The following is a 27,473-nucleotide window of genomic DNA, read 5'->3' on the forward strand; positions in this document are numbered from 1 at the left end:
GGAGGCTGAGGCAGGAGGATCCTAAATTTGTGGCCAGTCTCAGCAACTTAATGAGACCCTATCTCAAAATAAAAAATAAAAGCTGGGCGTGGTGGAACACACTTGTAATCCCCGTGCTTGGGAGGCGAAGACAGGAGGATCGCACAGGTTCGAAGCCAGCCACGCTGGCTTAAGAGACCCTGTTTCCAAAGAAAAAGTATAAAATAGGTCTGGGAGTGTAGCCTGGAGGTAGAAGGGCTTCCAAGAACCCCAGTACCACCAAAAAAAAAAAAAAAGTACAAAAATAGGTCTGTGAGTGTAGCCCGGAAGTAGACGGGTTTCCAGGAACCCCAGTACCACCAAAATAAATAAATAAATAAATATATATATATATAAAAAATAAAGTCGGATATAGGCCAGTGTTAAGTCTTCTGGGTTCAATCCTTGGAGGAGGAGGAGGAGGAGGAGGAAGAGGAGGAGGAGGAGGAGGAAAAATTATAGTTAAATGGGAACTCACGAACAAGATCTTCGCTCCTGTATCAACAGGATTGTCTCTCGCTGTCTTCTTACTTTGCTCTGGTAACACTGCTTCCCCAGTACCCCAGTATTCCCTCACTGTCCGCTAAGAACAGCTCCCTCCAAATAATACCCCGGCCAGCATGAACTAGAGCCTCATTTTCCAAGCCTGGATTCAGAGCTAGATCATCATGTTATTTGGTTACAACCACTGCAGTTTATATGAGTCCTTTGCACACACTCAAGGCATGGCTGCCATAGAATATGCATTTTCTTTTCAATCCCCTTGGTCTCAAAATAATAAAACACATTTTTCTTATGGTACTGGGAATGGGACCCCAGGATATTCTCTACCTTTTAACTATATACCCTGCCTTATTTTATTTTTTATTTAGAAACAGGGTCTTACTAAGTTGTGGAGGGCCTCACTAAGTTGCTGAGGCTGGCCTTGAACCTGTGATCCTCTTGTGTCATCCTCCCAAGTACTGGGATTGCAATGAAACACATTTTGTGTCAGTATTTAAACCAAAAGCTCTTACCCTTTGTAGTGAAATCTCTGTTGAAATACATAAAAGCAGAATTAATTAAGAATTAGAAAGTTGGGCATGGCGGCGCATGCTTATAATCCCAATACATGAGAGGCGGATCACAGTCTTTTTGGCCAGCCTCAGCAATTTTGTAAGATCCTGTTTCAAAAGTAAGAAAATAAAACAGAGCTAGGGTGTATCTCAGAGATAGAATGCCCCTGAGTTCATTCCCCCTAGTATGAGAGAGAGAGAGAGAGAGAGAGAGAGAGAGAGAAAAGAAAAAATATACTTTTAATACAAGATAATAAAAAAGCTCCCATCCTGGGAACCAGTTCATTGACTCTGGTTGGCCTGCTAGAATCACAAGCAAAAACACAATAGGAAGACCTAGACTTGGAGTCCATGTGAGTTTGGCTCCTGGCACTGCTGACCAACCCTATGACTTTAGGCCGGTCACTTTGCCTCTCTGTGTCTGCACGTTGTAATCTGTAAAATAGGAATAATAACTTCTACACATAGAAGTTTGGTTTGAGATTAGATTGTGTGTAAATCCATTTGTAAAGCTTTTACCACATAGTAAATTTTCAGAACTTGTAAATGTAACTTTTGCATTGAACAAAAGCTACTTCTAGCCAGGCGTGGTGGTGCACACTTGTAATCCCCACGCTTGGGAGGTGGAGACAGGAGGATCGCGCTGGTTCAGAGCCAGCCTTGCTGGCTTAAGAGACCCTGTTTCCATATAAAAAGGTAAAAAAAAAAAAAAATAGGTCTGGGAGTGTAGCCTGTGGGAGTGTATCACAGAGGTAGAAGGGCTTCCAGGAACCCCAGTACCACCAAAAAAAAAAAAAAAAAGCTACTTCTAGGACCTTCCTGGCTGGTCTCATACTCCTCTTCACCCCTGAGCATCCTGCAGTCCCTCCTGGGTCTCACCTGGGAGAACTGTTCGCCCCTGTCGTTAGCCCTTTTGACCCTGGCTGGTCCAGGGAAACAGCACAGTGCAGTTTGCCTTAACAAATAGAGTGTCCCGAAGCGCGGCTCCATCTCCGTACTTTGGCCCTGGACCAGCTAGCCAGCCGTCTCCCAAACCTTTGGGTTTCGCAGATAAGTCAGCTCCTGGACCACCACAGCCCCCATGGCCCAGGTGTCCCTGAGCCTCTCTTGATTTCATTTGAAAGGGGGGTGGTCCCTACACAGCTCCCAGACTCTCACCAGTACCCTCACCCTCCACTCTTCCCATGCTGGGAGCTCATGCCTCACCTTGGAATAAGGTCTCGGTGTCTCAGCTGAATCCTCCACTTCAGACTGGGGACATTGTACCATTCTTGTTTAGTCCAGCTGTACAAGGTCAGGACACTTAACCCCCTCAGCTCCTTTCTCCTCTTCTGTAAAATGAGAATGATAAGAATAGTAGCCACCTCACAGATCTCCAGGAGCACGGGATGAGAGGATGTGTGAGGGGTCCTGCGCCCACTCCGTTATGCTCTCGCTGTGGTCGCCATTAACAAAAGCAAATCCGTGTCTGACTAGGAAGGCCCTTACTTTCACGTCCTTTTGTCACCAACCCTCCCTCCCTTACTGTTTGCTAGAGTGTGTGCATGTGAGTGTGTACACACACATGTACACACAGACAGATGCACGAGCACAGCTGCATGCACAGAGTAGTGGTCAAATGGGGGAGTCTCCCACAGCCAGACCCTGGAGTCCTGTCTGCTCTACCACCACTGATCTGTTTCTCTCTTTTCACTGTCTATGAGCACCCTAATTAACCGTGGGCCTGTGTGGGCCTGCTGCTGCTGGTGTCTGCCTGCCACCTCTCTCAGGGCCCCTGCGGCTCCCCTAATGGTGTTCTGCTTCCTGAAGCAGAAGGGCAAAGGGTGGGCTCATGCCCTCGTTGAGAAATGTATACCACCAGAGCCTCCGTGTTAAATAATTATGAGAGGATGATTTTTTTTTTTTTTTTTTTTTGTGGTACTGGGGTTCCTGGAAACCCTTCTACCTCTGGGCTATACTCCCAGACCTATTTTATACTTTTTTTTTTTTTTTTTTTGAAACAGGGTCCCTTAAGCCAGCACGGCTGGCTTCGGACCTGCGCGATCCTCCTGTCTCCGCCTCCCAAGTGCGGGGATTACAAGCATGCGCCACCACACCCTGCAGAGAGGATGATTTATTAATCTCATGCAGCAATGCTCTACATATTTCCCCCTCTGCTTTCAGCCTTTGCCTCTTGGGTCTTACCCAGTCTGGCTCTGCTCCAAGAAGAAAAAAAGATAAATACTAGGTTGGCAGGCCCATTCTTAACTCATGATGCATTTTTTTTTTCTGCTATTCTTCACAGCAGGACTTCACCCATTACCCCACACCAGTGGGTATAGCACTCGCTCGGGGCCTTTCACCTCCCCAGGTTCTGTGGGTTGTGGTAGCTGCTACACCACATGACTCAGATCATTTGTTTTCCTGCCCTGCCCTCATAAGACCAAGCTCCTTGTCTCTTCTCCCATGTGCTGATGCAGTGTCTGGGTCATCGTGCTGCTTTCTGAGGCCTTAGACGAGTAACTGCACCTTTCCAAGCTTAGTTTCCTTCTCATCTCCCGTAGCTCTGAGCATTCAGTTAATGGATGCAAAGCCCCTGCTGCATGGTAGGCTCTCAGTAAAGGGCAACCAACTGATAAGTGCTGTAGGCACTCCATAAATGAATTAATAATTTGTTAGCAGAGCTGGCAGTAAGCTTCAGGTCATCATTAAGTAAAGCATATGTGAGTCTACAGCCTCCGGTCTTTCCAGATCCCTGGCCTTTCACGTCCCCAAGTCACACAACCAAAGGACCTCCCAGGCCATGTCACCATGTCATTCCATAACAAGGCCAATTTGTTTTTTCTTCTCCATTTTCTACTAACCTTTTTGTTAAAATATTTTCTCCACCCCAACTTCCTACAAGCTGTCATGTCATGCCGAGAATGGAAGCAGAAGCTGTCCCCAGAGCCCTGGCCTGGCACCAACAAAAGCCAGAGAACAGGATGGAAACATGGCTCTGGCTGGCACAGCCTGGCTGAGTCTACGCATGTATATTTCCTGGTTTTGTTCCTATCACTTGTATTGGCTCTGTAGGATGGGGAGAGGGGATTACTGCCTTCCCAGTTTGGGCCAAACTGCAGTGAGATCCACTTTTCCTTTTTTATCATTCTCTCTTGTTTCTGTGGGAAGGCGACTGGATCCAGTTAGTTTGGAGCCCAGCAGCCTCGGGCCTGAGCCCCAGTAGCAGTTCCTCTGCTCTGAAGTCTTGAGTGGCTCTTGCCACTCCAGAGTTGAGTCACGCTCCGTCCTTGCCCCGCCCCTGCATCCTGTGTGTCTCTCCTGCCCTCCCTGTGATTCCCAGATGTGAAAGGAGGTGTCCTCAGGGGCCAGCTCTGCTGCGTGTGACTCCCGTCACAATCACAGCCCTCAACAGGCCTTTTCTGAGTGTTGCTCCTTGCGGGCCCCGGCTGGGTCTGGGGACTCAGTACGACTCTGTGCTCACAGGCCTCCATCTAGAGGAGGGCAGCCTGGTCCAAACAGCGGAGTCGGGTATATACGGTAGCTGGGAAGGAGTCCTCAGCCTGTCTGCCGGTCAGCAGTGGCTCACAGGGGAAGCAGTTGAGTGGAGCTGAGCAAAGACTATGGGTCTGGGAGACCATTCTAGGAAGAGGATGACACCACCAAAAGATTAGAGGTGTGTGTGGACATGGCCAAGCTGCTTGGTGACAGGAGGTGGGGGCATCGGGCCTGCCAAAGTGGGCTGTGCTAGATTGGACCCTGTGTCTGACTGAGGAGTGTGACCTTGATCCTCCAGATGGGGAATCTTCAAATATGGCCAAGAGTGACCTATCTTCTGGTAGTATAATTTGCATGTGTGACTGGGCACCAAAATTTATTTATTTATTTTATATTTTTATGGTACTGGGGATGGAACCCAGAGGCTTTCTACCTCCGGGCTCTACTCCCAAACCTATTTTTTTACTTTATTTGGAAACAGAGTTTGACTAAGTAGCTGAGGCTGGCTTTGAACTCATGTGATCCTCCTGTCTCAGCCTCCCAAGCACGGGGATTACAAGCGTGCGCCACCACGCCTGGCTGGCTGGCTTGTTTATTTATTTATTTATTTATTTATTTATTTATTTATTTATTTATTTATTTGGCAGTACTGGGGATTGAACCCAGGGGCATTTACCTCTGAGCTACCCCGTCAGCCCTATTTTTAAATTTTTTTTGTGTGTGTGTATGGTACTGGGGATAGAACACCCAGGGGCTTTCTACCTCTGGGCTATACTCCCAGACCTATTTTATATTTTTATTTGGAAACAGGGTCTCATTAAGTTGCTGAGAGCCTCACTAAGTAGCTGAGACTGTCTTCGAACCTGTGTGATCCTCCTGTCTCAGCCTCCCAAGCGCGGGGATTACAAACGTGTGCCACCACGCCCGGCTTACCAAAATTTATTTTAATATTTAAGTAAGAGAAAACAGATGTAGGGTTCCTTGTTGTTGTCATTACTGTTGCTGGAGCGCCATAGAACCTGATTAAGGTAGCCAATGAGAAGGTGCCGGCTCTGTAGCTGATCATTCAGTCTTGAGTCCGATTTCTGGTCCTCTTCCGTTTACTGGCTGTGTGCCCACTAAGTAGCCTCTCTGAGATTTGGTTTTCTCATTTAGTAAAATAAGAGAAAGCCCTCACTGGTGGCATTGTCATGGAGGTGAAAGATGAGGCATGTCTTTGTGCACATGGCCCACCATCCCCACTCAGCTGCAGGAAGCCTGCCTGATGACCTGAGCAGGTGGCAGCGTGGAACGCAGAGGCGCTGACATGAAGGGGCTTTCCTTTGAAATATTTTTTTCTTCCCACAAAGACTGGGTGTTCTGAAGGCTTTGTTTGCCCGGCTGAATGCTCATGACATGACAGGCTCTGACCTGCCACTCTGTCAGACTGTCGGGGAGGCGCCACTGAAGACAGCTCCAAGCGTGGAGGCTGTGTCAGTGAGCTTGTGGACGTGGCATCCTGGGAATAGCTCGGCAAGCTGGGAGGAGGGAAGGACTGCAGGAACATCGGTGCCTCCCCTTCTCTTCTCCCCTACTCCTCCTCTAGAATTGTCATCAGATTCCTCTGTGGCTCTCCTCAGCCCTGCTGTGCAACTGTGTCTTTTTTGTGCTTGGTGAGGCTGGCTGCCCTACTCTGCAAACAATTCTTAAAGGCCAGTTCATAACTTTGTACTTGGGAATGCTCCCTCCAGGCTTACTGAACAGAATAGCTGGCAGAGCTATTAAAAATGAAATTATCTAGCAGAATGGGAGAAAAATATGTAATTGAGGTTATTAATAGAGATAAAATAGGACAATTAGGTGAAAAGTAGCAATAAAACAGTTAATATCTGTAGGAATTCTACCATTAACTAGATATAACTCAAAATATAGAAGTTTTAAAATTTGTGAATATTTATATAAAAAACTGGGGTGATTTGGCTTTTTTCTGCTAATGCATTTTAAATACTCACCTATAATTATAGAATCTTCTATTTTTAGTTATGATATAATTGAGCATTGTAGACCAATGTTCATAGTTCAGAAACTAGAAAAAAACTAAATAAAATTCCTTATGTATATAAAATAATATGTGAAAATATGTAAGTACTATTATAAATGCTAATATATGCATGAGTGTAATTAAGCTATGTATATGTATGTACCTTTATAATATACACATGCTTTTAATAAAATATTACAAATATTAAAAAATGAAATTAAATTATTAAAATTAAATTATTTTAAATTAAAATATGGTTTCATATTTAAAATGTTAGCTGAGCACCTGCTTTATGCAATGTGTGTGTTTGTGAGTGTTGGCCACCCAGTGCAGTGATCTGGAGGACCTAGACAGGGTCCTGGGGTGCACGTGAGACCTGCCCTTCTCAGGAAGTGAACCCTCTCCTGATAGGCCCATACACTGCCGGCCGGTGTCTTAGCCTCTTTCTTCTGGTGCCTTCTTTACTATATTTGAGTTGCATCTTGAGGCCACAGTTTCCCCAGTAGAAAAGGGAAGAAAAGAAATTCAAGGCGAGGACAAGCCACGCAGACACAGACGAATGAAAGTACTTTGGGCTTCCACAGGGCAGCTTACGGAGCTTGAGATGGGGAGCGGGACAGGCCTGGGTTTCAAGCCAGGCCCGACTGGCCGGGGCACCTCAAGGAAGGCCTTGCGCTTCTCTGGGGCCCAGGGCATCCAGCCCTACAGCTGTACTGCGGGTGAAAGAGCAAGGCTGTAAGTGCTGCCCACGCCCCTCGGGTAGATGGGGGGCTCGCTTAGCTGTGGCCCTCTGTCGCCCCTGCGCAGTTGGCCACCAGGTCACCGCCGCCCCAGGTGTTAGCAAGGACTGAGCTCCGTGCTGCTGCTTCATCATGAGACTCTGGATGCCTGCAAACCTCTCTGGATTTCATGGCCTCAAAAACAGTCTCACATTTCTTCACTCTGACACCTCTGAGGACATCTGGTACTTCGCTGAGAGCTAGCAGGGTGCCGAAAACCTTGCTGAAAGTAAAATTGCAGTATGAAAAAGAAAGAAAAATATGGAGCCATAAAAAGTTAGTTGTGCCTGGTAAAAGAACTCCATAATCCACTCAGCAGGCTGCCCTGCTGAGTGCCCAGGACGCCCATCGCTTCAGATGACACGGAGCGGGCAGCCAGAGGCGGAACCTAATGGGCGTCACCTCCCCCGAGCCATCAGGAGTGAGAAATGAAAGTGATGTTAGACACCATCAAATGGCCTTGTGGATCGCGTGTGTCTGTGTGTGTGTGTGTGTGTTACTGGGGCTTCAACCCAGGGGCATTCGACCTCCGAGCTACGCCCCCAGCCCTATTTTTTATTCTTTATTTTGAAACAGGGTCTTGCTCAGTTGCAAAGGACCTCACTAAGTAGCTGAGTCTGGCCACAAACCTGCCATTCTCCTGTCTCACCTCCCAAGTACTGGAATTACTAGCTTGCACTACCACGCCTGGCTCCTATTTAGTATTTCTGCACCCAATATTATTTAATTATTTCTGAGATTTAGCCATTTCCCAGACAGCCAGATTTTCTCCCCTCCCTTCCTTCCTTCCTTCCTTCCTTCCTTCCTTCCTTCCTTCCTTCCTTCCTTCCTTCCTTCCTTCCTACTGGAGGTTGACCTTAGAGGTATTCTACTTCTGAGCTACATCTCCTTGGTATTGGAGGTTGAACCTAGAGGCATTTTACTTCTGAGCTGCATCTCCAGCCTTTTAAATTTTTTTATTGAGCCGGGCGTGGTGGCGCACGCTTGTAATCCCCGCGCTTGGGAGGTTGGGACAGGAGGATCGCTCAGGTTCAAAGCCAGCCTCAGCTACTGAAGTGAGGCTCTCAGCAACTTAGTGAGACCCTGTTTCCAAATAAAATATAAAATAGATCTGGGAATGTAGCCTGGAGATAGACAAGACCCTGGGCTCCAACCCCAGTACCACCAAAAAAAAAATTTTTTTTTTTTATTGAACCAAGTTACTGAGGGATCTTGCTAAGTTGCTGAGGCTGGCCTCAAACTTGTGGTCTTCCTGTCTCAGCCTCCGAAGTACTAAGATTACAGGTGTGCAATACCTTGCCCAGCTTCATTTATATTTCTAAATGAAGGTATGATTTGAAACCCTTTCACCACACATGACAATGCCAAGAGTTTGTAATACCATCTTGTTCACTTGTCTAGTTATTTATCTTTCTTTTCTTTTCTTTTATTCTCTCTCTCTCTCTCTCTCTCTCTCTCTCTCTCTCTCTCTGTACTGGGAATGGAACCCAGGGGCATTCCACCTCTGAGCTACACCCCTAACCTGGTGTGTGTGTGTGTGTGTGTGTGTGTGTGTGTGTGTGTGTATGTTTCTTTTGCAGTACTGGGAATGGAACCCAGGGGCATTCTTCTACCTCTGAGCTATACCCCCCAGCCCTATTTTTTATTCTTTATTTTGAAATAGTGTCTCACTAAATTGCAAAGGACCTCACTAAGTAGCTGAGGCTGACAGTGAACCATGATCCTCTTGTCTCAGCCTCCCAAATGCTGGCCCAGCCCTATTTTTAATTCTTTATTTTGAAACAGGATCTCACTAAGTTGCAAAGGACCTCACTAAGTAGCTGAGGCTGACAGTGAACCATGATCCTCTTGTCTCAGCCTCCCAAATGCTGGCCCAGCCCTATTTTTAATTCTTTATTTTGAAACAGGGTCTCACTAAGTTGCAAAGGACCTCACTAAGTAGCTGAGGCTGACCATGAACCATGATCCTCTTGTCTCAGCCTCCCAAATGCTGACCCAGCCCTATTTTTAATTCTTTATTTTGAAACAGGGTCTCACTAAGTTGCAAAGGACCTCACTAAGTAGTTGAGATTGGCTGTGAGCCATGATACTCCTATCTCGGCCTGCTGAATACTGGGATTACAAGCATGCACCACTTAGCCAGGTTTATTTTATATTTGAAACAGGGTTTCACTAAGTTGCAGAGGGGCTTACAAAGTTCCTGAGGCTGGCTTCAAACCTTCAATCCTCCTGCCTCAGCTTCCCAAGTACTGAGATTATAAGCATGTGTCACCATGCCCGCCTTGGTCCAGTTATTTCTTATGGCAAGTTCCTGAAAGTGGGATTGCCAGGTCAAAGGCTGTCAATGTAAAAGACTTCATTCACTAATTCACATTTTCAGTAAATAGTCATCAAGCACCTAGATGCACCAGACACTGTGCAGGGGCCTGGGGCTGCTGTGCTCCCTGGGCAGGGCCGGCCTCTCCCATCTCCACGCCCATAGAGGGTGCCACTGTGCTTCCTGCACCTTGCCAGTGAAAGAGTGCTGATTCCCAACGGCTTAAAGATTTAAATGGAACTTAAATATATAAATGGGAAAAGAAAAATTCTGATACCAGGTAAATATTGATACCATGGAGGAGTAGGGAAGGACTTTTGAAGTGTAACCTCAGGAGTAGGCACAGTAAAGGAAAGAGATTAGACCACATTCAGACATAAAATTTATTCAGAAATACAAGGCAAAAGACAAACCGGGAAGCATAGTCATAAAGAATTATTTTATTCTTCTCCCTAATAGAAACTTCTCAAAATAAGAAAAAGAAACAACTGCCTGTAATTTTTTTTTTTTTTGGTGGTACTGGGGTTCCTGGAAGCCCTTCTACCTCCGGGCTACACTCCCAGACCTATTTTTACATTTTTATTTGGAAACAGGGTCTCCTAAGGCAGCGCGCGCGGCTGGCTTCGAACCTGCGCGATCCTCCTGTCTCTGCTTCCCAAGCGCGGGGATTACAAGTGTGCGCCACCACGCCTGGCCTGCCTGTAATTTTTGTATGTCACTTTCACAATTAAAAAAGTAAAAAGAGAGCCGGGCGTGGTGGTGCACGCTTGTAACCCCAGCATTCGGGAGGCTGAGACCTGGAGAATCTTGGTTCGCGGACAGCCTCAGCTACTTAGTGAGGCCCTCTGCAACTCAGTGAGACCCGGTTTCAAAATAAAGAATAAAAAATAGGGCAGGGGTTATAGCTCGGGGGTCAAAAGCCCCTGGGTTCCATCCCCAGACCTGCAAAAAAAAAAAAAAAAAAAAAAGTAAAAAGAGAAGTGTCTATGCATTTTACCAATTGAGTATGTGCTGAAACATGCCAACTTCCAGAACAGGTGCCAGGGACATGGAGATGAGCCAAACACCGCCTCTGCCCTCCCAGGCCCCGCAGATGAACTGGGAGACAGCAAGAGAAGTCAGAGAAGAAGGAAGAGCCAGGGCATCAAGGAAGTCAGGGATCACTTCCTAGCAAGGGGAGGGAGTCAGGGGAGCAGACATTCCAGCTGGGTTTTTTTGTCATTCCAGCTCGGTTTTTTTGTGTGTGGTACTGGGGGTGGAACCCAGGGGCTTTTCTACCTCCAGGTTATATTCCTAGACATATTTTATATTTTACTTGGAAACAGAGTCTCACTAAGTTGCTGAGAGCCTCACTAAGTAGCTGAGGCTGGCTTTGATGCTGTGTGATCCTCCTGTCTCAGCCTCCCAAGCATGGGGATGACTAGCGTATGCCACCACACCCAGCTTCCAGCTGGGTTTTAAACAGCTTTATTATTGTATGGTTTGTCATAACATAAAACTCACCCCTTTCCAGTGTGCATTTTGATGAGATTTAGTAACTTTACAAACTGGGCTAGCCATCCCCAAAAGATAGCTTTAGAGTGCTGCCTCTTACTCCCAAGCCTAGGCAGCTACTAATCTTTCTGTTTCTACAATTTGCCTTTTTTAGAAATTTCATGCTGGGCATGGTGGTGCATGCCTATAATCCCAGTTTATGATAGGATGAGACAGAAGGATATTAGGTTCGAGGACAGCCTCAGTGACTTAGGGAGACTCTCATCAACCTAGCAAGACCCTGTTTCAAAAACAAAACAAACAAAAGGAAAGAGGGGGCAATGTGGTGGCGCACGCTTATAATCCCAGTACTTGGGAGGCTGCGACAGGAGGATCACAGGTTCATGGACGGCCTCGGCTACTTAGCGAGGCCCCCCACAACTTAGAGAGACCCTGTTTCCAAATAAAGAATAAAAAATAGGGCTGAGGGTGTAGCTGGAAGGTAGAATGCCCCTGGGTTCCTTGGTACTGGGTTCCCAGTACCAAGGGGAAAAAAATGGGCTTAGGGGTATAGCTTGGAGGTAGAACACTCCTGGGTTTAATCCCTAGTACCACAAAAAAAGAAAGAACTCTCATATAAACAGAATCACATAACATACTATTTTCTGTAGGACTGATTTTATTCAGCAGGATATATTTAAGAGTCAACCCTACTAATTCTCTTTTTTTATTGCTGAGTAGTAGTGTGTGGTATGTACATACCCATTTTGTTTACTTATTCATTAGTTGGATATTTGAGTTGTTTCCAAATTTTTATCTACTACGAGTAGTGCTGTTACTAACATTTATGTATAGTTGTTAGCATATATAAGTTTTAATTTCTCTTTGGTACTTTGGAGTAGAATTGCTAAGTCATATGGTAAATATGTGGTTAACTTAGAAGTACTTTTTTCCAAAGTGGCTCTTCCCTTGTACATTAGCATCAGAGATGTATGAACAGTCCTGTTGTTCCACATCCTTGGAAAACATTAATGTCGTCAGCTGTCTTCATCTTAGCCATTTGGTGGCTGAGCAGTATTTTTATTTTGTATTTTCTTAATTACATTTAGGGTAAACATCTTTTTATTGCTTATTTGTCCTTTGTAGGACTTCTATGGTTAATTGTCTATTAATATTTTTCTTATTTTTAAATTGGGTTGTCTTATTTAGTTTTTAAGAGATCTTTACATATTTTGGACAGAAATCCCTTATCAGATATATATTTTGCAAATATTTTCTCTCGGACTACAATTTTTTATTGTCTCAATGATATCATTTGAAAAGTAAAAATGTCACGTTTTGAGGGACTTTATCTTTTTTTATTTTCTTGTCTTTGGGTCTTGAGTCCTATCTAAAAAATCTTTGCCTAACCCAAGATCATATGGATTTTCTCCTGGAAATTTTATGGTCTTAGCACTTCTATTTAAGTCTATAATCCATTTCTAGTTAATTTTTGTTTATGATATAAGGAAGTAGTAAAGATTCCTTTTCTTTTCATTTGGATATCTAGTTTTTCCAGCACTCTTTGTTGAAAATGTTATTCTTTCCTTCATTGAAATACCTTAGCACATTTGTCAAAAGTAAGTTGTCCATATAGGTAAGCCAGTGATATGATGGTAAATGTTACAGCTCTCAACTGGAAGGGCGTTCTGTGCAGTGCGGTTTCCTGATGTGAATACTCTTGTGTGGCTGATTTCAAGCTACCAATAGTTTAACAATCAGTTTACCAAATTCCCGAGAATTTAATAATCAGCTTTATAAGCCAGCATAAGTCAGATGTAGCACATTACTGAAAACAAAGATGCATTTCAGAACTATTTTCTGCTCATACATCTATGTGTTGATCACTATGTAAGCCACATACTCGATTACTGCAACTTTGTAGGTTTTGGAACCAGGCAGTGTAAATCAGATTTTGTTTCTGCTTCTCAAAATTGTTTTGGCAATTTCCCTTTCATTTCCATATATATATTTTAAGACCAGCTTTTCATTTTCTTCAAAGAAACATTTTGGGAGATTGATAAAGCTTGTTTTGAATTTATAGATCAATTTCTAGATAATTTCTTTTCTTTGTATGTGTGTGTGTGTGGGGGGGGGTACTGGGGATGGATCCCAGAGGGATTCTACCTCTGAGCTACACCTCCAGCCCTATTTTTGTTTTCTTTGCTTACTGGGGATGGAACCCAGGGGCATTCTACCTCTGAGCTATGCCCCCAGCCCTGGTTTTTATTTTTTTATTTTGAAACAGGGTTTCACTGAGTTGCAACTAAGTAGCTGAGGCTGTCCACAAACCACAATCCTCCTGTCTCAGCCTCCCAAATGCTGGGATTACAAGCGTGCACCACCATGCCTAACTCTATTTTTTATTCTTTATTTTGAAACAGGGTCTCACTAAGTTGCAAAGGGTCTCACAAATTGAGACTGGCTGTGAACCTGTGATCCTCCTGTCTCAGCCTCCCAAGTACTGGGATTACAAGTGTGCATCACCATACCTGGCCCTAGGTAATTTCTATCTTAACAATATTAAATCATCTGAGTTATGAATGTGGTATATTTCTTTGTTTATAATACCTCTTCGGTTTCTCTCAGCAGTACTGTGTAGTTTTTAGTGTACAAGGATTATACCTTTTTAAATTTACTTCTAAGTATTTTGTTCTTCTTGATGGTATCGTGAATGGTTTCTTAAATTTTTATTTCCCACTCTCTGTTATTAGTACATTGTATAGAAATAAGTTGATTTTTGTTTATTGATCTGGTATCCACTAGATATGGTGGATATAACCAATCTCACCAAAGTCATTGATTGGACTAGTCAACATTTGGTGTGAGGAATCAAATTAACTCCTATTTGAGGCTGTTTTCATTTTAACTCTCATCCTCATGGTTCCACACACACTGTGCACATGGGCTTTCTTTGTGTGAGGCACTATTTCTCAGGTGCGCACAGGCTTGTGAGCTGCATGCAGCCTTTGACTAGACTTAGATGGCAGCTACATGCAGAATAAGCCATTTACTTAATGAGGGACCCAACCCTTGGCACCTTTCACTGCCAGCTGTTGTCTACGTTATACATAGGATTATTCCCATTAATTTTCTATTCATATTAGATTAACTTCAAACTTTATGTACTGACCTTTATATGTCCAAGTATGTGCTTTCTTCATATTAGAGTATGATCATACCTAGTACACCTGTGTTTATTGGATGCCAATGGGTAAGAAGAATGATCCTTGATGATTAGAATACTGGTATTCTATACATGACTCTTATTCTTTCCACATGAAAGCAGTTGAGAGACGCATGCAAGTATACACACATGTGTAGACCCCAAAGCTCCTTTCCTGACCCAGTCATTTTTGGCGAGGAAGAAACAATCTTCCACTTCCCTCTAAAAGAAGAGACAAGGTTCTAAGCCACTTGGCAACCCTCTCAGGATGTTCTTTTCTTTTTATTCTACAGATCTGCTTCCGTGTGTGTGTGTGTGTGTGTGTGTGTGTGTGTGTGTGTGTGTTTTACTGGGGATTTAATCCAGGGGCATTCTACATCCAAGCTACAACCCCAGCCCTTTTTTATTTTGAAATGGGGTCAATGAGGTCTTGTTAAGGTCGGTCTCTCCTCTCTCTCTCTCTCTCTCTCTCTCTCTCTCTCTCTCTCTCTCTCTCTCTTATTATTATTTTTTTGCAGTACTAGGAATAGAACCCAGGGGCATTCTACCTCTGAGCTATACCCCCCCAGTCCTATTTTTAATTCCTTATTTTTGAAATAGGGTCTCACTGAGCTGCAAAGGGCCTCACTAAGTAGTTGAGGCTGTCCATGAACCGCTGCCCTTCTGTCTCAGCCTCCCAAATGCTAGGATTACAAGTGTGTGCCCAGCTAAGTTGCTTAGGGTTTTATTAAGTTTATTTTCACTGAATTGCTAAGGCTGGCCTAGAACCTGCTATCCTCAGTCTCCCAAGTATGGGGATTACAGGCATGCACCATCATGCCCAACTCTGCTTCTTTAACTACCTCCTGATAATAGCTTGGTAACCAATAGCATTCACTGACTTCCAACATGAGAGTTCATGAGGGAGCCTGCTTTCTTTTTTTCATCAAGAACACTTTATTATAACAAACGTAGATAAGAATTTTGAACAGAGACTTGATATGTTTCCATGACAACATAAATTACTTATGAAAATCTGTAGGAAGGTTTTAGACCATTAAGACTTGAAAGTACTGCCTTCTTCCTTCATAAAACACTCAAGAGATGTTGGGAAATTTTATTGTGAAGAGGATAGAGAAAGAACCTGATTTCCCAGGAATTTCGATGCATAATAAATAAATCTGGGACTTATGGAAAGAAAATGAAATTTTCATGATCATAGCTGTCAGTAATCCATTATTCTAAGTCTCTACTTTTGTCAAGAAGTGATTTGTTCCAATTAACACATGTAGAGCTATTCTTCATAGCAGTAAAACTCGGTCCTTGTATAATTCTAGTTCGCTGCTTCTTGTAAATGTCAGCTTTTTGAGAAATGAAAGAATGGCCTTCACGCTGTTCTTTAAGAACTCTCCTTCCAAGGCTAAAACCCCTCCCTGTGTTCCTGACGCCTCCCCTCCTCCCTCTTCTGGGGCCTGACTTGTCTAGACTGTCTTCAGTCTCTTGCTCTCTCAGAATCCCCCTCTAAATCACTACAGGCAAATTTGCTAAAGTAGAACAAGGCATTAAAAAGCAAGCATCTGTTTATAGTGGGTACTCAGTATTGGAGATTCAATTAATCAGGCATTCATTAAATACTACTTTTGTTCAGTGGGCTCAGAAAACAGCCTGGTACTAGAAACTGCCGCCCAATTTCACTCACTCTGGACACAGGATATTGATTACAGTGGTCAGAAATATAATAATAGCTGGACATATATTTAACTGTCTGTGTAATTGTTTATGTATCTCTCCATTGGACAAGACCCGTGGAGGCAGTTGCTGTAGCCATGCCTGGAACACAGGATCTCTGCAGTAATTTTTCTTGAATAAAAACTTCTGGAATGGAAACAATACATTTATTGTACAGTTATCCACCACAAGCTTTGTGATTCTGATGTGAACATCCAAGTTCTCTTCAACTAAAGAACATTCTTATGTACTTTCTCACTTAACCACGTCAATTCTGTAAGCAGGCCTCATGCGAACCCTTCACAACAGAGCTGGGACAGAGCCCAGATCTCTCCCTTCTGAGGGAACCACTGTCTCTGTCTGGGCCGAGGCTCAGTGCCCCTTCTCACCTTGTTAATCTCGGTGTGCATTTCATCAAGGCTGGCGTGTGCTGTGCTGACTCAGTGGTCTCCTGTGAGGCCCGTGTCCTTGTCTGCGCGTATGCCCTGGCCCCAAGGCAGTGCTCCTTCCTCAGCTTCGCTACCTTCTCCTGAAGCCCGCAGGCTGCGCACCTTGGTTCTTAGGCCCAGAGCACGACCTCTCTCTCTGTGAACTTCGTACCACAGCTCTGCTGGGGACTTGACCTTCTTCCACTCACACCAGCGCTTTCTGCCTTGTTGAAGTAAAGCGAGAGAGTTTTTGCCCTTTTGATATGGGCAGAAATAATTTCAGATTGGGGTCTATATTAGAATCTGTTGCTGTGTAACAAATTACTCCAAAATTTAGTGGCTTCAAAACAACAAATACTTATCATCTCAACCCGTTTCTGAGAGTCAGAGATCAGGAATGGCGTGGCTGCATGGCTCCAGCCTGGGGTCTCTCACCAGATCACATGGAGGTGTGCGGGGCCTGGGAGCCACTTCTAAGATGCTCGCTCCTGGGCTTTTGGTGGGAGGCTGCCGTGCCTTTAATGGTCCACTCTTAGAGGTATGTGCCACACCACCTTTGCATGTTCTGTTAGCCAGTCACCAACCCCATCCACAGTCCAGGCAGGGGCATTGAGCCCCACCCTAGGGAGGAGGGCCAAAGAGCTCAGGGACATATATAGGAAGGGGTATGGATGCCATGAGTGGCATCTGTAGCAATTTTCTACCATCCCCTCCCCACCCTGGGCCACCCAGGGGCTTTCTATTCGGCTATTCACAGGGAGGCAAAAGCCATACCCCTGTCCTAGCACAGTGAGGATTACATGGGGAAAGAAGAGAGTCATAAAGGAACAGCAATGAAATAGAATTACACAATGAACAGGCATTGCTGCCTTCAGTAAAGGACAGTCCTTTCTCTCAGGATTGCAGAGTGTGCAGGGAAGGAAGACCTCCACCCAGTGTCCTGCTGGGAGCTGGGGCATGTGATGCCTTGGAGAGATGCAGGCCCAGGTTCAGCTGGGGGCTGGGGATGCTCCCTGGAGGGGAGAGCCCTGGGGAAGGTGGCTCGCAGTTCAGTAGCTGGAGGTGTGGAGGAGAGCCTGCAGGACCAGGAGCAGCAGGGAAGGACAGCGTGTGCGTGGAGAAGGGTGGCATGGTACAGCAGTCTCCCTAGCAGTGTGACCACTGCAAAGGGCTGTGCTGAGAATTACATAAGATGGTGCCCGAAAGAGGGTTGCACATCACTCAGCACAAAAAAGATGCTCCCTAAATGAGTGGCAGGGATAAGAAGGCTGGAAAGGTAACTTGGGGCCAAGTCACAGGCCCTGAGTGTCATCCTGAGGAAGCATAGCATGTGGGAACCAGATGGAGCTATAGATTGGCCTTCATCCTACAGGAACTGGAACCTGCTGGAGTAGGGAGTGGCTTGGGTGCAGCTGAGCTGGAGGAATGTTTACCCTGCAATATGCCAGATGACAGAGAAGCTATGAAGCAGGGAGAGGGGGCACTGAGGCCCAGGAAGGCAGGGGCAGAGAGCTACACAGGAGGGGCTGGAGGTAGGTCATCTCTGGACTCCTTTGAAAACTCTGCCTGGTCAGCAAGACCTTGAAGTCCTGCCATAGCGATTGCTCTGAATGTGACTGTCCAGAACTTCTAGGAAAGCAGCCAGAAATACTTGCCACTAAGTCCCCATGTCATGGCTTCAGCCAGGCTTAGCTTTGCCATTCCTTTCAAGGCATAGGGGCTGGCACAGCCTGTTCTCCATAGATTTGTCCCAGCACAAATGAGCCATTGAGGAGCCACTCAAATGTATTGATTGAGCCAGGCACAGTGGTGCATGCCTAGAATCCTGGTACTTGGGAGGCTGAGACAGGAGGATTGCAGATTTGAGGCTAGCTTCAGAAACCTAGCAAGACCCTGTTTCAAAACAAAAAATGGAAAAGGCTGGAGGTATAACTTGGAAGTAAAATACCTCTGAGTTCTATCTCTAGTACCTCTTACATATACATACATACATGGGGGTGGGAGAGAGAGAGAATAATTTAAAATTAAGGCAATCTGATGGGAGGAAGATACCATCAATGGAGAAATAGTGCTATCTTGCTCAGAAACATTCAGCAGCTCCCCAGGCCTACCACATGCTCTCAAAACATGGAGAGTTCACTGGGCGTGGTGGCGCACACTTGCAATCCCAGCACTTGGGAGGCTGAGACAGGAGGATCGCACAGGTTTGAAGCCAGCCTCAGCTACTTAGGGAGGCTCCCAGCAACTTAGTGAGACCCTGTTTGCAAATAAAATATAAAAAATAATAGGTCTGGGAGTATAGCCTGGAGGTAGAAAGCCTCTGGGTTCCACCCCCAGTACCACCAAAAAACAAAACAAAACAAAACATGGAGAGTTCAAAGAAAGTTCTAAGAAAGGGATTTTGGGCGTAAACCTCCCAGTCTACCGTAATTACAGTGGACCTGTTATGGGACTCATGAACAAGGTGTGTTTTGATGTCCCTAAATTGTTCAAGGTTTGGAATTACCACACTTCTAGCCCACAGGAAAACACCCATGAATGATGCTCACAGGGAAACCCTTGGCGGCCCATGGGGGCCACTGCTGAGATGCAGGGGGCTGCAGAAGCTGGCCAGTGAGAGAGGACACAGAAACATGCCCAGGACAGTGTGCGCCTACCTCAGTGCTAGTTCTGGAAGCAGGCAGCGGTAGAAGCGGAGAATCCCAGTTTCTGCCCTCATCTGTTGGGGAGCCAGGTTGTTCCTGTCTTGGCACTGGCAGGTGCAGGCTTTGGAGCCCGTCCAACAGGTGTGGCTTTGGTTCTGAAGGGTAGGGCGGCCTGGAGCCTATGGTAAACAGTATTGGTCAGAGCTTCCACATTCTTATAGGCTGTGGGTAGAGGGACAGTGGTTCAGAAGTCAGGCCATGATAACCGATGGAACCTAAAGGAGGTGGAGAGGGATCAGGAGGGCTGGGGAAGGGCCCCAAAGCTGCCTGGTCCTGGGTAGGCGGGGCACCATGAAGGACATTGAGAAGAGCTCAGGCCTCATCTAAATACCATTCTCTCACCCCCCCTTCCATCCCAGTGGGTGGCACTTCTACCCACAAACCCAAGTTGGCATCTCCCAGACTCCTCAGGGCCACACCTCCCGTGGCTCCTGCCCATCCGCCCTCTCAGTTCTGTGCTCTCTTCTCCATCCCCCTGCACCATCCTGGTTCAGCTTCCACTTGCTGCTGGTCTCCTGCCTGGCCACTCACCTCCACTCTGCCCTGCTGTCCTCCATTTACTCCACTGCCAAAGGGCTCTTCTAGAGATGAACCTAGCAGCGCCCACTCTCAGCTTGAAATCATTTGGTCACGTGGTGCTGCAGGGCAGGCATCCCCCTAGCATGACCAGCAGGACCTCTGTGCTCCATCTAGGCTCCCTCCCCTTCCCCACTGAATGGAAACCCAGCCACCCATGCTGCCCACTGGTCTCCACAGGACTGTGCTGTTCAGTCTCCCTAAGCCTGCTCCCTCTGCCTCCCACCTGGCCAGTTCCCTGTCAGCCACTCTGATCCTGCCCCAGAAACCTCTCCCTGACTCCTCCTCCTGTGTGTTCCCCACTCCCTCCTCCTTCATGGTTCCCGCCATCTCCCTAGGATGACCCTTGGGTCCCTCTGCCTCCCATGCCTTCTGCTCAGGGCCTGTTCTTAGTGCCTTGGGTCCCACGGTGCACAGCCTACTGAAACACAAACACTCAGGAAATGCCTTGCAAGTGAATGAGTGATGAAGGTGAGCAGGGCGGAGGTCCAGAAGATAAGATGGCAGGGAGACCAGCTGACTTGCTCTAGGGATGCTGAGTCAGAGGTGTTGGTGCTGCGTCAGGTAGAGGCCTGGGCTGCATGGGAAAGGTGGAGTTGAAGCTTAGACACTTAGGGGAGCATCTCTTAGAGACAATGGCCCCTCTCTTCTCCTGTGAGCCAGTCCCCCTAGAGCAATCCAGAGAGCAGGAGGTCAAAGGACCAGCATTGTTACCAAACTGGCTTCATCAGCTGAGCGCAGTGGAGCTGGGACATTGTAAGGACCTTGGCTGGCCTAATTCTTTTGTTTTATAAAGGAGGAAACTAAGACTCAGAGCAGAGAGGCAGGTTCTTCACATAGTCCAGCAGCCAAACTCTTTCTATAGCTTCTCTATAGATAAGGCTCTTCTTGTTTGTGGCCCTTATCTCTGCACCCTGAAGGAGGGAGCCTTGGAAGAAGCCAACTTCACAGAGATACCTGCACTAACCCCTCCTTCCCACGACACAGCTTCTCACCACCCCAGACCAGAGCAGACCTGATCAGGATCCCTGGGTCTCCAGAGTTTTTGCAATTAATATCATAAACTTAAATAGGAGGGATCCCTTCAGCCCCTAGCAGCAGCTACATTAATTTTTCCCTGTTTTGAACACAGTCGGCCATCTACTCTTCCAGCCCTAGGTCAGATCACAAGAGTCTCATCTAAGGTAATTCCATTGTTACAGTTCTGGCCCTGTAACCAGCAAGCCCTCTGCTGTTGGAAGGGAGGACTCATCCTGGAGATTCTGCACAACCCAGGCTCTTTCTTGCAAGAGAAGGGGAAAGAGTTGGTTTTGTCCATAGGCTGCAGTATACCTGGATTACACTTCATCCATTATCTCATTCAATTGCACAACTCTTTAACTTTGCACATCGTGGGCTTCCAGTGCTTGTTGGACTCATGAGTGACTGGCGAAGCTGGGGTTTTCAGCTCATTTTAGAGTCTAGGCCTGAAGATTCCCATACCCATCAGCGAGCATACAGTGTGGAGCGGAGAGGGAGCCTGAGCACTTTTTTCAAGGCATTACTGCTTTTACCACAACCTGAGTCCACTGAGTCCACCGTATCTTTTCACGATCAAAGAGTGGAGCTAAGTCTCCAGCCACACTTCCCCAGTGCCACAAGCACTCATTGAGAGCTGGCTGTGTGTGCAGCCTGGGCTTAGGAGTGCTGCTTCCAGGCATGCAATGTGTCACATCACTTATGCTTTTTTTTTTTTTTTGACAACAGGAATGAATTCAGAGCATGGACGGACATCAAGCCTGTGAAACCAATAAAAGCCAAGCCCCAGTACAAGCCCCCAGATGACAAGATGGTTCACGAGACCAGCTATAGCGCCCAGTTCAAAGGCGAGGCCAATAAGCCGACAGCAGCTGATAATAAAGTCATTGATCGCAGAAGAATACGCAGCCTCTATAGTGAACCTTTCAAGGAACCTCCAAAGGTAAGACAGATCTTGCAGGGGGTTGGGGGGCTGCAACACGGCCTGGCCTGGAAGGATGAGCTGTAGTGGAGTAGGGAGTGGGGCCACTGCAGACTCTGGCCAGCTCCTTAGGGCTCCTCTTTAGCACACTGAGACCCAGGGGCGTCTTCAACAGGAACCTTTTTGTAAAATTCAAAGGAAATGTTAGAAGCCAGGCATGGTGGTGCTTACTTGTAACCCCTAGCTACTCAGAAGGATTAGAGAATTGCAAGTTCCATACTGATCTGGGCAACTTAGCAAGATCCTGTGTCAAAAAAAAAAGAAAAAAACCTGGGCGTGGTGGCGCACGCTTGTAATCCCCACACTTGGGAGGTGGAGACAGGAGGATCGCGCAGGTTCGAAGCCAGCCGCGCTGGCTTAAGAAACCCTGTTTCCAAATAAAAATATAAAAAATTAATAGGTATGGGAGTGTGGCCCGGAGGTAGAAGGGCTTCCAGGAACCCCAGTACCACCAAAAAAAAAAAAAAAAAAAAAAAAAAAAAAAGCTGGGAGTTTAGCTCAGTGGTAGAAGACTTTCCTAGCATTGTAAGGTTGCAAGAACCTGGGTTCCATCTCCAAGACTACCAAAAAAAAAAGTTAGAAAGGATTTTACCTAAAATAAATAAAAATGACTTTAAATATTGGCAGATTTCCAGAGAACTAGCTTCTGCATTTGAGAAATCCAGAAAAAAAAAATGTGGCAGAAAATCTCACCAGAGCCATAAATCCCCTTTTCTCAATGTAGCTGTGCTTCTACCCCTGGAGGTCTGGCCAGTATTGCTGCCCCCTTGCCTGGCTTCTTCCTCCTGGCCCTGCCTCATCCCCATCCTACTCCCATGGGGACCCTTCCTTTCCTCCAGGTCCCTGAAACACAGCTCCCTTCCTCATGCGTCCCTTGATAACACACCACCCACCAGCAGCAGTGCTCTGTCACATCAGCTTCAAGGTGGCCCATCACTGGTTACTACGCAGCTCATGGATGCAGCTTTGGGGATTTTCTTATAGTAACACTGCACTGCCTTCTTTGTATCTTTATTCATGAGTGGAAGGTGTATGTTGGAAATAGAGCAAGGAAAGCAAGAATCCCATAAACAAGCAGCCTCTCTTGTTGCGCAGAGTCAGAGCACACAAAATCGGGCACATAGCATTCGTTCTATGTGTAACAACAGAATACATCTGAGAACCTAAATACCTGTAGAAGCCAAACAACCTTTTCTGATTTTGTCCCAAAGTCTAGCATTCAGATGGAGTATCTGGGGATGGAGCCCAGGGGCATTCTACCTCCGAGCTACACTCCCAGCCCTATTTTTTTGTTCTTTATTTTGAAACAGGATCTGCTAAGTTGCAGAGGGCCTCACTAAGTAGCTGATGCTGCCCGTGATCCATGATCCTCCTGTCTCAGCCTCCTGAATGCTGGATTACAAGCGTGCGCCACCACGCCCAGCCTACCAGGAATACTTTCTATACCATGTTCTCTCCGCAGCAAATTCCATCATTCCCCTGTCCTTTTACTAATACTGGAATGTCTTTTCTCTAACTCCTCTCTCCCACTTCTTCCCTTTTTATGTTTCTGTATTTGCGGTCTGTCTGTCTATCTGTCTCTCCATGCAGGTGGAGAAACCTAGTGTTCAGAGTTCCAAACCAAAAAAGACCTCAGCGAGCCATAAGCCCCCAAGGAAGGCCAAAGACAAGCAGGTGGTGTCGGGCCAGGCGGCCAAGAAAAAGAGTGCGGAGGGCCCCAGTGCCAGCAAGCCCGACGGCAAGGAGCAGAGCAGAGAGATGAACAATAAACTGGCTGAGGCGAAAGAGTAAATGTCACTGCACGTCCCTCTCACGCCTCTCTCTCTCTCTCTCTTTCTCTCTCTCTCTCTCTCTTTCTTTCTCTCTCTCTTCTTCTCCTTCTCTCTCCCTTTCCCAATTTCTCTTTCTCTCCCTCTCTAACAACAAACAGAAAAGGCCACAAAATTAATTAGAGACCTCCCATCTGCTGGCCCTGAGTGTCCAGGGGCCCTTTGGTTTGGTTTCATGCGGTGGAGGGACCTTGTTTCACAGACCGGGGGCCGCCTCCCCCGAGGTGGCCCAGCATCTGCCGCAGGCCCCTGGACACTGGAAGCATGGCTCACCGGCTGAGCCGGCCCCTGGCGGCTGGGCAGGGCCAGTTCTCGGCCTTCCGAGCACACCTCCGGGTGGACCTCGACATGTCTGCCGCAGGGGCTCTTCCTCCTGCTCCTCCCGAGGTCTGCGTCGCTGCTCAGTTCTGAACTTTAAATGTTCTCTTCCAGAGTTTAGAGGACGATCATTTGCTACAGGAGCTTGGCATGGGCTTCAGCAGTGACAACATTTGTGGAAATATTAAAAACAAAAAACAACCTTGGCCTTAATGTCAATGGAATGGAGTGTGTCTGTTAACTTTTAAGTAACCTTCTAGAATCTTCTGTTAGAAGTGTGTGCCCGATCAGTGTGCCCTATCAGTTCTGTTTCCTATCAGTGGCTTTCAGTTGTTTACCTAGTAATAGAGAGGCTGCTGCTGGTGACTGAAACTAGGCTGGGGTGGTAAGAAGGCGGGTGTCGTTGGTGTAGGTGTCATAGGAAGGTCACAGCTATGGGAGACTGCCTTCCGCTGCTCGCCCTCAGTGTGCTGCCAGCCTGCGGAGGGACTGGTTACGGGCAACTGAGGAAGGAAGGTCAGACGTAGGGACCGTGTACCTGGAGTGTGCCTTCTGTTCCTGAGCCGTCCGTGCTGGACACAAATAGAGGCCAGCGTGGGATGCTTCCTTCCCTCCCCGAACAGTTCTCCTGCTGCTCCCTGGAGCCCGGCAGAGCCAAGCTTCACGGGAGGGGCCCTGCGAAGTGACTAGCAAGACTTTTGACCTCGCTGACAGAGCAGCCCTCGGTGGATTCTGTCTTGTGCCCCTGCAGAGCAAAGCCACCTTAGCTGTGCTAGAGTTGTGCTGTAGGGATTAGGGAGTCGTGTAAAGATCCCCAGAGCTTGTGAGGGAACCCCAAATGTCTACCAGAAGTATTCTTTTTGCAAATGTGATGTGTCAGTTGTTCAGTGCACCAGCTTTCTCCTGTCGTTGAAATCCATATCCTCTCCAGCATCCAGAACGGCCAGGCTGACGTAAGATGTGAAGGCTCTGCGCAGCTGGCCTCTGTTTGTCCTAACGTGATCCTCGTGATCCTCGTTGTTTAGAGGAGGCAGAGCTCCTCAGACTCTCCCGTCTCACTCTCCAGGCAGCAGAGGGTCCCTTTACATTCTTTGTCATGTTGGGGCTAGTTGAGAAATCTTTGCAAACTAATTCTGCTTGTGTTAGGTGGGCCCTAGTTCCTAACAGAGCAGGAAGGCCAGAAGAGAAGGGCAGGGCCGGCCGCTGCCACCTCCCTTTCATCTCAGGGCATGGGCTGTGAAGGGCGTGCTGAAGAGGCTTCAAGTGCTCTCAGCGCTTAGAATCACAAATTCTGTATGCCTGTCTGGAGATGACCAGTGTCCTTCTCAGTACTGTTTCTGGCTTCTGATTAGCTAGTCTTAACATTCACCAGAGAATTCTAATGACTCGATCTGACTGTATCCAGAGGATTTGCAAATGTCTGTTCATTCTCTCAGTATTCAGCATTAGTCAGACATGTTGATGTCAGCCACGGCATGGATTTCTCCACAGAGTAATCATTTGTTTCATGAACCCCATAAATTAGCATTTACAGTGCACAAGAGCTCGTTCACTCAGCACTGTGTACTGAGCACCTGTGTCAGGGGCTATGCTGGGTAAAGAAGCCTGTGCACAGCAGCACAGCCAGAGGACACCCACGATCCCCGGTGCACTGTGACGGAGGCGAGTTGGTGTCATCCACATCGTAGCTTACCCCCCCCTTGCAGCCCCAGGGTCTGAATTTCCTACCTGGGGCTTTAGATGACCTATAAAATGTCTCTTCCAACCAATCCACGTCCCCTCCTTTCTCACACACTCACCTGAGAAAACTCTGGTTCACTTTGATTCTTGAATGTGTCACTTCACTGGCAAGAAACTTCCTTTGATTTCTACTGTTTACAAATCAAGCTCAGCCAGTCTCGTTCTGTGACCCAAGCATACTGGACGAAACTGAGCTTGGTTCCTCAAGCAGTGTTTGGTGTTTGCCTTTCTGAAGCTCTCGATGCCTGTCTGGCTCATTTGCATACATTTCCCCCACAGTACCCTGGCTAGAGGGCTGGGACGGAGACTTCCCGTTGTCTGCTTGGCCTGCTGCAAACATCCCCGCACAGCTATGCACTGGCTTCCCCTAGCTTTCTGCTCTCTGCCCGGGCTCTCATCCAGCCCATACAGCTGTGCCTCTCTGAGGCAGACAGGAAGTGTCTAATTACGATTTTGTGGCCTGGGTTTTGTTGCATACCACAGATTGTCTATGTAACGTGTAGTGCACACCTCTCTTGGTGCTATTTCATTCCTGCTGTTAGTAAGAGAATGACGAAAATATTCATGTATAGCCAATTGATTGTGACGTGCTTGTGGTTTGTGCTTGCTCCAAAAACCAACCAACCCACAGTTTTTCCAATTATAAATAAATGCTCAAGACGAACACCACTTTCTTGATCTTATTTCCTTGGTGAGGCCCAGCTGAGTAGGTGAAGGAAGCACCTTGGGCACTTGAGCCCTCTCCACGGGACGAGCGGTGCCCTGCGGTGGCCCTGGTCCTCTCCGTAACGCAGCTTGGCTCTTAGATTGCCTCTCAGGTACTAATTGCAATCAGTGAGAGCTAAGTGTTGGGAAAGGCGAAGATGGACCGGGAGACGCGCTGGCCGACCAGGTAGTGTAACCTTGTGACCGTGTTGCTGGGTGAGTGACGTCTTGCTCCACCTTGCTCGCTGTGCCCACCCCTCCCGTGACAGTGCAGGGTCAGTTAGGCTCTTGTCTCAAGGAGTGGCAGGCATGCCTTCATTTGCTCGTTCCATCAGTGGTCACTCTGGGGCTCCTCCGTCGGGGCCAGCGCCCCTTGTGGATGCGGGGGCTGCAGTCATGAGGACATAGTACGAGAGGCCTAGATACTGTCACGAGGGATCAGGAGGCGGGCGTTTAAATGAGGGACAGGCTTCTTCCTCCAGGGGTGGAATGTGGGTGCGCAGGTGTATGGGGGCTTCCTATAGGCAAGAGATTTGGGGGTGGGAAGTGAGATGGGGACTGGGGAGACCCTCAGGGTAGGGCCAAGTTTGTCCACTTGTTATCCTTCCGGTAAAGTGGGAGGCAAAAGATTTCACGCCCTTCATTTTTCCGACATATGTTGATTGGATACCTTATGTGTGCCAGGCACTGTCTGGGCACTGGGGAAGCCAAGATGACTGAGCCCCTGCCTCTGATCCCAATGAGGCATGAAGGAGGAGCCCGTTCTAGCTGGTTCTGTGGATCAGAAAGGACTTCAGCAGATGGGTAGGTGTCGACCAGGTGGACAGAGCCGGGATGGCCAAGGCATGCCTGGCAGAGAGATTGGCACAAGCAAAGGTGTGGAGGGTTCGCAGGCCGGTGAGCTCAGGTTCTGGGGGTAGTTCACTGGGGAGGGAAGGGTGAAGGAGGAGCATGGCAGAGCTCAGAGGCGGGAGGCCTGGTGTCGTGACGGTGGTGCTCACTGGGGCCTCTGTTCCATCCGCCTGCCCGGTGGCATCCGCACCCACCCTGCCCTGCATGTCCCTCCATTACGCTTCCCGCTCTCTCCATGCATCGCGGCCACAGGCCCTCTCCTGCTCTAGG

General features: G+C 47.2%; 1 protein-coding gene across 2 annotated transcripts in view; it reads left to right on the forward strand.

Moving 5' to 3' along the window:
• MAP6 (microtubule associated protein 6) overlaps positions 1–27,473 on the forward strand; it is a gene marked incomplete at both ends in the record, with an annotated part of 72,319 nt that overhangs the window by 30,851 nt on the left and 13,995 nt on the right. The window contains 2 exons of one of the 2 annotated variants that reach the window (XM_080698476.1): positions 21,507–21,720; positions 23,350–23,546. In XM_080698476.1, the coding sequence (XP_080554602.1) occupies positions 21,507–21,720; positions 23,350–23,546 (411 nt within the window). Of the gene's footprint in view, positions 1–21,506; positions 21,721–23,349; positions 23,551–27,473 lie in introns of those variants that run through there. The other variant, XM_080698477.1, reaches the window with a different exon arrangement.

The sequence above is a fragment of the Muscardinus avellanarius genome (genome assembly GCF_963383645.1).
Source record: "Muscardinus avellanarius genome assembly, chromosome: 1".
In the NCBI taxonomy this organism is placed as follows: Eukaryota; Metazoa; Chordata; class Mammalia; order Rodentia; family Gliridae; genus Muscardinus; species Muscardinus avellanarius.